This window comes from Magnolia sinica, chromosome 17 (genome assembly GCF_029962835.1).
Source record: "Magnolia sinica isolate HGM2019 chromosome 17, MsV1, whole genome shotgun sequence".
NCBI classification, from domain to species: Eukaryota; Viridiplantae; Streptophyta; class Magnoliopsida; order Magnoliales; family Magnoliaceae; genus Magnolia; species Magnolia sinica.
In genome coordinates, this window is record NC_080589.1 from 57,583,504 (window position 1) to 57,593,828 (window position 10,325).

The window sequence follows — 10,325 nt, forward strand, 5'->3', positions numbered from 1 at the left end:
TCTGTTTTTCTTTCTCTTACGTTCTCTCTTTACTCTTCTCTCTTCATGCAAACTCCTAGGGCTACAGGGCCCATCTTATAGAGGAAGTGAGAGAGAGGGAATGGTTGAGATTGTTTCCCCAATGGACGGTTAAGATTTATCCTTCCCAAAGAGGAAGGACGGTTCTCCCCCTCCCTTCTTCCATAGGCTCGGGTCGGGCCGTTTCTTGGCAAGGATGGACGATGGCATTCAATCTTCTTCGTCCGTTTACAAGTGGTCAAACGGCTATACCGTTTGGTTAAGCTGGGCCCCACAGAGAAACTGAATGGACTGGATGGTTCGAAAAACGATCATGGTGGGTCACTTATGGGCTTGAACAGTGTCAGTTTCAAACAGGGAGAGAAAGGCGGGAGATATTTCTTGTTTGTAAAAAGGCTTGGTCCCAGTGTGGCTCGTGTACTAGCATCCTTAGTGCACATGCACCGTGTAGGGGCCCGCTGAGATGTTAGTAACGTAATCCATACCGACCATTTGCATTGTGAACCCTTCATAGGGACCCTGTCCCATTTCGGGTCGATGGTGAGACCCAGGTGGGCCATGTCAACCAAATCTTGACCCTTAACGGATGATTTTAATTGTTCTGGTGGTCAAATTTACCCTAAATCGATCGTCAACGGCTAAAGTGGCCCTATGGGTTGTCCACATCTTCAAGACTTGTTACTACCCATTTAATAATAATAATTTTATTTTATTTCATTTATTTTGTTATGTGTATATATATGTATTTATATCATTTTTGTATTATTATTACCATTGTCTGCACACTATATATATAATTCATGTTGTGGGCCATATTCTAGGTCATTAGGAGTTAGGATCTTTATAAACCAATCCAACGATTGGATTGCCTAGTATTTCATTGTTGATAACTCTAGGGGTCCAAATGAATGTTTAGGTGAAATTTGGGAGTTGAATAGGATGGATCTTTCTACTGGGCGTTGTAGACCGATGGATGGTGGATCTTGTGATTTTGATCCCTACATTGGTTTCATCCGGTTTGATTGTACTAAATAGGTGTATGATGAGATGTCATCATACTCAAGATTATACAAATAAGATTTTTATTTATTTAAATATAGTTCAACTTGTGATAGTCAAACGGACAGATTGATCTCAAATTTTATTATGATATTGTGAGTTGTCATATTCTAAAATTTAAGGATTAAGATGGATAGATTGAGGGTTGTTAGATAGTGAGGTGTAAGGTAAATTATGTGGGTAAATGCATATATGTAAGCTAATTTGGATTTACATGGTGATACCCGAGTACTGAAAGTACAGGGTGTTACACTTATAAACCCAATCCTGTATCCATTCACACATTAAGCTTGTATTTGTTCATAGATTAAGTTAATTGAACCATTCATCCTAAATTTTAAGACCTGGATCATTAGATCCACTATTCATCGAGCCCACAATTTCATATGGGATGATTTGACACTTACATAACATAGCCACCAAATTTTAAAAGCAACCATTACAGTCCATCCATATTAGCTTGGAGACATTTAAAAACATCGACGATCAGATCGGGAAATGATCTAGCTATTAAATAGTTAATAACCATTAGTTAAACTCACAAAATCAAATTATATGGCTCACTTGAGCGTTGGATCTGCCTCATCCCTGGCTAGATATACTATTTGAACCCATGGAACCTCCTGGATGGTGTGGATCTTAGAAAAACATCATTTATGGGGCTTGAATTGCCAAATCCAATGTTCATTGACTTCCAAACTAAGTTGTGAGTAACACACAAAATAAGATTGTAGGACCTCACTACATGGCTTTAAATCCCACTAATAATGACTACATGGATAGTCTTTAGACCCTAGGACCTTTCGGATAGGAATGGATCCAAATGGCCTTTAGTCAGAGGCCTTGATTGGGACCTCCAAAGTGAATAGATGGAGTGGATTTGAAAATTACATCACGATGGACCCCACACAAGCATTGTGTGTGCACTAGGGGTGGTTCACCAAACCAAAAGAGCTGGTCAATCGGGTTATACTCGAATTTACATAAAGGGAAGGAGTCTTCCTCCCTTTTCTTTTCCCACTGAAACGACATTTAAACGAATGAATCTCATTCTAGCACTCGTGTCCCACCACCTGTGATCATTGCGATGATCAGAATTGTCCATCATTTAGGTCGTGGAAATTTAATCAAAACCCAAGTGTTTCGCATGCTGGAAAGCCAATGAGAGGGCACGACGTCGAATATCAGCACTGCTCGTGCGAACGGAGTTTAAACAGACAATGACCGTTTCAATCTCGTTGTGGCCCACCATCAAAGACCATCTCAAAGATCAGAACCATCCATCATGTGCGGCATCAAATCCGACCAAACCCCATGTGGTTCCATGTATTGTTGCACGAACATGGGCCTGAGAAGAGCTAGGTGCAGCATCTTCCAAAAGCGAAAATTGTCTCCGTCCATTTCGCTGCCACGTTGGCAATCCATGTGAGGGTTGCCTCCTCAAGTCTTAGCCATTTATTAGGGTTAATCACAACCATTCGATGCTCTCATGCTAGGCTATTCAACCGAATATCGGGATATTTTTATGGAGAGAGAGAGAGAGAGTAGGAAGCCCTAGAGTTTATCCAAGTCGTTCCTTCTTGATCTAACGGTCGACGATTGTTAGGGCAAACAACATAAGAAGGTAGGGATCGATTGTGATAGAGCATTCTCCGTTTCTTGTGGCTGGAAGGAGAAAACCGGCTGTTTTCTTCCAAGCATGAACCCACCGATCAAATGGCATCTGAGCTTCATTCCTTCCATCCTCTAAGCTTCTTGGGATCCATTGGATCAGTTCACAACAGATATGCTTAAGAAAAAGCTATTGATATCTAATCCACCATTAGAGTTGAGCTTCTTCCCCTTATTCAAGCCGCACCGAGTCGTCTTGAGTTGGGGCAAGATCTGGTTGAGTCAGAGCTTCTGTTAGCCATAGTGGAGAGAAAGTAAGAGAGAGAAAGAAGGAGAAACAAATAAAGGAAGGAGCAAAGAAGAAGAAAGAAAGTGAGAGAGGGTGTGACGTTGTGCCGCACTGCCGCTGAGTCTCTTTGTCGAGTCGAAGGCTCGACTCATCGTGCTGCTAAGCCTGGTTTGGTCCTAGTCATCCCAAGGAATGTGAGAAAGAGAAAGAAGAACAGAGGAAGAATATAGAGAAGAGAGAGTGTGTGTAGCATCGACTCGGCCCGACCGAGTTGCTGGACCAACGCATGGGCTGTTGTTGGGTCTGTGCGAGCTCTATTTAAACCCAGTCGTCGCTAGACTTTAAAAAGAAAGAAGAAGGATGAGAAGAGAAATTTGAAGGAGGGAAAGAAATTGAATGGTGGAGGCAGCAAGTTATTGTTCATGGCAACTTGCTGAGTTCTAGTCGAGTCATATTGTTAAGTTGATGACTCAATAGTACCTAGTTAGGGTCTGATCTGACTGAGTTCTGCTCTAGTTCAGGTCTGCCATCGTTATAGAGGAAGAAAGGAGTTGGACGTAAGGGTAGCACTAGTAATTTCACAACTGACTCAGTGAGTTTCACTGAGTCTTTGAGCATCAATAGCTGGGTAGAGTTTGGGTTGAGTCTAGACCTTATCTAGTTGTGTAGAGAGAGAGAGAGAGAGAGAGAGAGAGGAAAAGAGAGAGTAGGGGTTGTGTTGTGAATGTAGGGTGGAGTTTAGGTGCTCGACTCGCTGTCAAGTTCGGGTTGATTGACTCACATTTAGTTTCAAATCGGATCTGTCCACCAGCTGGGAAGAGAGTGAAGAAGAAAAACGGAGAATGGAAGAAAAGAAAAAGGAAAGAAGAAGATATAGAAGAGAGGAGAAACTAAATCGGTTGAATCGGGTCACTGTCTCGGCTCGTCCTCCCGAGTTAACTCGCTGGACATTGAGTTAGGCCACATCCAACTTCCACTGAGGTAAAAACTCTCACCTCCCTTTTGTTTGGTTTTTCATCTGTAGTTGTTACTGTGTTAGCTTGATGGGTTGTATTCAGAATAGATTGTAGGCAAGCTTAGCGTAGTTTAACCAAGTTCAGCTGAGTCCAACCAAGACCAGCCGAGTTCAGTTGGGTTCAACTGAGTTCAACTGAGTTTAGCTGAGTTCAACCGAGTTGAGATTGTATGTTAAAGTTCACTAGACTACATAATTAAGACCTTAATGTTGATCCTAACCGTAGATGGTTTGTAGAACTTTGATATAACCACATAATTTCATAATTCATGGTTGGATTCGACTCTAAAAGCATACGCACATCAATACGTGATTCGACTTGTAAGGTGATGACTTTTCTCCTTGGACTTTCTGCTTTCATGTTAGCTCGAGTGATAGTTTCTGTTATAATTTCGACTGATAATTGGTATCTTTATTTCATGATTACTTCTGTTAGTTATTGGAATTGATCCTTGAATCGTATACTCAATATTTATCTGGTATAAATATTTGCATGCTCCACTTGAATATCTCATTATGCTTTTGGATTGTCTATAAAACTTAAATTGATACATCGATTAGTGGAAAACTCCACTTATATATGTATATCCAAATTGAAATGTAATTTGATTGATTGTGATTGCAATGGATCCTTGATTTAGTGGCCATTTTGTATATTAGATTAAATGAAAATTTTATTATGGACTTACCATCTTGTGGATCGTTTGTGCCTTCATGACTTTTTTGGGGATAATCCATTTTTATCGCATTCATTGATGTACTATTTTCCCTATATGGCTTCGACTTAATATTTGCCCTATGTGGCTTCGATTTGATATTTGGCTTATGTGGTTTCGATTAAATACTTGCCCTATGTGGCTTAATAGATTATTTTCGTATTACCTAGCAATGGTAAGTCCCATAATCATATGATTGGCCACTAGTTGATTAAACATCCTAATGTTGGAGTTCATTAGCCGGGGATGGTGGTATGAGACATATGCTCGGGTTGTCGGCCTATGTTGGGTGACGAGCACCACATAATGACCTTTGAGTTTTCTTAAATTGGCTGTTTGCAATTGGAATAATAACGGTTAGATGAATCATGCATTCATGGCACGTGGGCATTATCGGGTGCCTGGTTAACTCTTTCAAAGACCGGTGTACTGTTTGAATGACCCTTTTTGCATTTTAAATAGGTCAACTTTTTGAATGACCCTTTTTTACATTTTGAATGGGTCGACTGTTTGAAAGACCCATTCTCTTGCCGGAATGGGCTGACTGCATGAAAGGTCAATTCATCTGGCATGTGGGCATTATCAGGTATGTGATTAACTGTTTGAAAGACCAGTGTACTGTTTGAACGACCCTATTTGTATTTTGAATAAGTCGATTGTTTGAAGGACCCATTCTCTTGCCTGAATGAGCCGACTATTTGAAAGGTCCATTTATTTGGCACGTGGGCATTATCGAGTGCCTAGTTGACTGCTTGAAAGACTAATGTATTGTTCGAACGACCCTTTGCATTTTGAATGGGTTGACTATTTGAAAGACACATTCTCTTACATGAATGGGCCGACTGTTTGATAAGTCCATTCATTTGTCCAACTAGATTAGCATCCTTAGTTGATTTGCATTCACACATTCAAGCATTTAAATAATATTGCATTTGAATTATTTTTCATGATTTATTGTTTAAATTATACTTAACTATTATGGCGGTGTGTAATCTTGAGAGGAATTCATACTGAGCTGGCCACTCATTCTTTGAATATATAACCGTACAAATAATGCAAGTGATTTGATTGATACTCATGTTCAGACTAATGAGTAGCAGGATACAGATTTCAGGGATATGTGGTCTTATTTGGCCCAAGAGAAGCTGTATGATCTTGCAGCTCAAGTCTAGCTGCATTTTTATCTATTTCATGTGTTAAAGTGTTCATTTCTTGTACTTGTTAGCATTGAGACATTGAGTTGTATAAGCCCTATGGGGCAACCACTCGTGTATCTTAAATCTGTAAGCAAACTTTCCTTTATGCTCGAGTTGTTTTCTCTTCTCATGAAATGCTCACTCTAAAAAAGTTTTTTTAAAAAAAAAAAAGAAAAAAAATATACATGAAATAGAGCTATCTTTAAAAGTTAACACTCAGGTTTTCAGAAAACGAGTACTAAACTCAAGTTTCGAGAACCGAGGCGTTACAAAGAGTATGTATTTACATGACTGAGCTGAAGAAAAGGATTCCAGAGCTATTGTGTGATTGCGCAACACACCATCTTAATGAAGACTATGTAATATTCATTGTGCGAGATGAATGCAATCGCGCAACACTGAAATGTTGCACGGATTGTGGGAGCTTCACACATGCAAATGTTTATAAATACCCCCACCTTTCTCATTTGGATACTTGAAATATTTGAGAGCTCTTCGAGTAAAAGAATCATGTAACTCAGGTATCAACAATTCTGTGAGTAGAAGAAGGAGAAAGGAGGAGTATTGAGGATGTAAGCCTGTTGCGCGACCGTGCAACTATAATCCCACACAAATGGTTCAGTAAAGTTGTTGTTTCCCACATCATCAAGCTTTTGGATTATTAATTGAAGTCTTTTGGATCACGTATAGCATGAGTTAAGGATTTTAAAACTTCACAACCCTTCTGTCATTTCAACGAACACACTACAGGGCCAGAATGTTGCCAAAGTCACTAGTTTTAATTATTACTTAACATTGTACAATTAGTTATACTTTAATTTAGAATCAAGGGCGATAAAATAGAATCTAATAAGAATTCAAAGTAATGAAACAATTGATGATAAGTACTCTTTCATTCAAGTTACTTTGTTATTTTTAGAATGCAAATATTCCAATCTCTTAAACACATTTTTTACCGAAACAATTAATTTTGTATAGGGTCCACAATGATGTTCATTTCCACCTACTCCATTCATTTGACATGCCCATGGACGTTGGATCGAGGGCAGATTGCACTCACATGTGTCTTTTTATGCTCTCTAGTGTATTTATGGCTTGGGGTATGATATATTTGATTTGAAGTTGCGACTGACTAATTACTCAAATTTCCACAATCAACTGAACCATGTAGAAACCTTAAGAGAGGAAAGTTGAGAATTTCCTATTTTAAAATAGTTCTTGATATGCGGTTGGAAATTCTGATTAAGAGACCACAATAACAAAGAGGGAAGGTGTTAGGCATCATCTCTTCTCGTACAAGCGTACAGTCTGTACTTCACGGGACGATAAAATATCAAAGATTAAATTAGTTCTCGTATACAAACGATGCAAGTGTGTGTGCAATGTAGTGTGATGATGTGATACATACTTTAAATGATGGACCAAAAACTTTTCTATTTGAACTCACCTACTTGAAGAAGCAATCAAAAGCCTAGTCAATTCGAGTTTTCAATAGGCGTTGAATCACAGAATATATACTCGAATCAACTAGATGAGCAGGTGGGTTGGAGTGGAGTTGATGATGCACGGTGCCAATATAAGTATGAATAAAGCTGAATAGAGTTGGGCAAGTGGGTGAACGTGTTGTTGTTAGAACGGACTTGAGTAGATCATATCGGTCTTTCGAGTAACTCACGTGATTAAGGGTTGAGCTTGTTTGGGCTGACCTGGGGTAGAAGTTCCTCTCCTTATACTTTTTCCTCTCCTTGGTAGATGGATGGACTAACCCATTTTCTATTTCTTTTTCTCAAGTGAAGATGAGTGAATAAGAGATGAAAGATGCGTGCGTGGTAGTATGAAAGACGGTTAGGAAATGATGTGAAATGGGGTGTTTATAGAGTTTTGGAGTGACAGTTTAGTGATTTATGCAAAGTTTAGACGCTGAAGAAGGCTATAAGGGTTGAGAATGATTGTTAAATTGGATGTGTTACGTGGCACGGTGTGGATGGTTGGATCAAATGGCAATGGGTGTAATTTTTAACGAAAAGTGAAAGCAAATGAGTAATTTTACCCCCAAACAATGTTTCCAAGGTAGGGCTTGCTTTTTTCCCTTCTCGATCTCTTAATATCGTGGGAATCCATGTGATGTACCACTTGCCGCATGTTTGCAATTCCACGGGACTAAATGCATTTCCATCCCACCAAATTCGAACCTTTCCCGTCCTCTCCGTTCTCGTATACTAGATAGAATTGGACGGGAACAAATGCAATTCTAGATAAAGCCCCGACAAGGGATGAGTTACGTAATGGACGGCGTGGATTTCATGAACGTTCAGTCATTCATCCTACGTTTGAAAGTAATACCGATTGGTAATACGTGCTAGGTACTCCAGACCTTTCCCACGGCAATTCAAGCAAAATACCCTTTCTGTTCAGCCCCTTTCCCCATCAAAAAACAAAACACCCCCGGCAACTCGCCCCCACGCTCTCCCCCATCCTCCTCCCAACTTCCTCTCCTTCGTCACATGTGTAAGACCAAAACCCGAACCGACGCGACAGAACCACCTCCATCCATCTCCAACCGCTCGACCCGCCGAACCCGTCCCTCCTCCACGTCCACCGCTACTATCAGCTCCGGCGCCACCGATTCTGCCCGAGTCAACTCATCCGCCACCACCAGCACCTCCGCCTCGAGCCACTCCTCCCTCGCCAGCCTCCGTTCCTCCTTGCCGGAAAACCCCCACATCTATTCCTTCTCTGAAATCTCCTCCGCCACCAACAACTTCCTCTCCAAACCCATCTCCTCCTCCACCTGGCGCTGCACCCTCCGCTCCAAACCCTCCGTCGTCGTCAAGCGCCGTCTCCGCCGCCCCCTCGACTCTGCCCAGCTCAACCACCTCCTCTCCTCGATCTCCCGCACCCATCACACCAGCATCATCAAGCTCCTCGGAGCCTCCATCTCCGGCAACTCCATCTACCTCGTCTACGACTTCGCCTCCGGCGCCACCCTCTCCGCTGCCCTCCGCAACCCCCAAAATCCTAGCTTCACCCTCCTCCCCTCCTGGCTCTCCCGAATGCAGATCGCCACTGACCTCGCCCAAGGCCTCGAGTACATACACCATTTCTCCGGTGAAAATATCATCCACAACCACATCAAATCCTCCGCCATCATCGTCTCCGATCCCTCCCTCAATGCCCGGATCTGCCATTTCGGTGCGTCGCTGCTGGTCGGAGAAATCCCCGATCCGTCGTCGTCTTCGACATTGCAGAAATCTAATTCTAGGGTTTCGAGGGTAGAAGGGACGCGTGGGTACATGAGTCCGGAGTTTATAACGGCTGGGATCGTTTCTCAGAAATCAGATGTGTTTGCGTTTGGGGTTGTGATTTTGGAGATTTTTTCAGGAGAGGAGCGTTTGAAGTATAGATTCGATGAGGGGAGAAGTGAATATGAGAGGATTTCGCTGATTGAGACTGTGAAGGATGCTTTGGAGAGAGCTGAAGATGGGATGCTGCGGCGGTGGATGGACCCGAGGATGAAGGACTCTTTTCCTGGGGAGGTTGCGGAGAAGATGATGCGTATCGCGCTGGATTGCGTACACGTGGAGGCTGATAAACGGCCGGATATGAGTCAGGTGGCCGGGAAGGTGTCGAAGCTGTATTTGGAGTCGAGGGTCTGGGCGGAGCAGATGAAGAGTCCCACCGGGATTTCAGTGTCCCTGGCGCCACGCTGAAGGTGGGGCCCACCGTCATGTTTATATATTAGAAGCTTTCAACGGCGGGCAATCAATCCCACCTGGCTTGGATTTTCCCACGTGTTTGAGCTCATGTCCGCAAGGAGGATGGACAGGGTGGATGAAAATAAGAGGTGTATCATGGTGGGCCCCATAGAGCTAAGGGCTGCAGGCAATCGGCATTCATCGCTGCGGATGTTTTCGTGGCCCAAAAGTCAGATGCTCTGGGGGCTACAAGCGTACGGGAGGAGATGTTAGAAAAGATTGCCGGTGGTATAAGTTTCGACGTACACACGCGGCCCACCTTACTACCAGACTTTGCTAAGGGAGGCTTTCAGTGGACCCCACCTGATGAGCGGTGAATTGGCTTGGAAGAACGAGTCAGTTTTTTTTTTTTGAAGTGACACGAGTGAATATTTTAAGATTTTTTATTTTTATTTTTCATTCCAAACGGATTTTAAGTTCGGCGGCACACAATTTCGTAATAAAAATTAAATACATGTAAATTTAAATTAAAAAAAGAAGAAGAAAAGAAGATTTGTCTGGGAATCTTCGTTGGTTGCAATCGATACTAATGTGTTGATCCAGCTGTGTGAGTACAAAGATCCGTACTCATATATGAACATGGATCTAAAGCATCCAAATCATGGGTCCCTCGTTGTAATGTGGGGCTCCTCTGATAATGTGGCGGAGAGTTTTGGGTGATTCTGA

General features: G+C 42.1%; 1 protein-coding gene across 1 annotated transcript; it reads left to right on the top strand.

The window, feature by feature from the left end:
* The first annotated feature begins 8,327 nt into the window (after positions 1-8,327).
* On the top strand, positions 8,328-10,005 carry LOC131231494 (protein LYK5-like). Its single transcript, XM_058227714.1, has one exon. The coding sequence runs from the start codon at positions 8,409-8,411 to the stop codon at positions 9,612-9,614; it is 1,206 nt and encodes a 401-aa protein (XP_058083697.1). The 5' UTR covers positions 8,328-8,408; the 3' UTR covers positions 9,615-10,005.
* Positions 10,006-10,325: the final 320 nt, after the last annotated feature.

Coding starts and splice junctions, on each gene's coding strand:
- LOC131231494 (XM_058227714.1), top strand. CDS start 8,409: ATGTGTAAGACCAAAACCCGAACCGACGCGACAGAACCACCTCCATCC.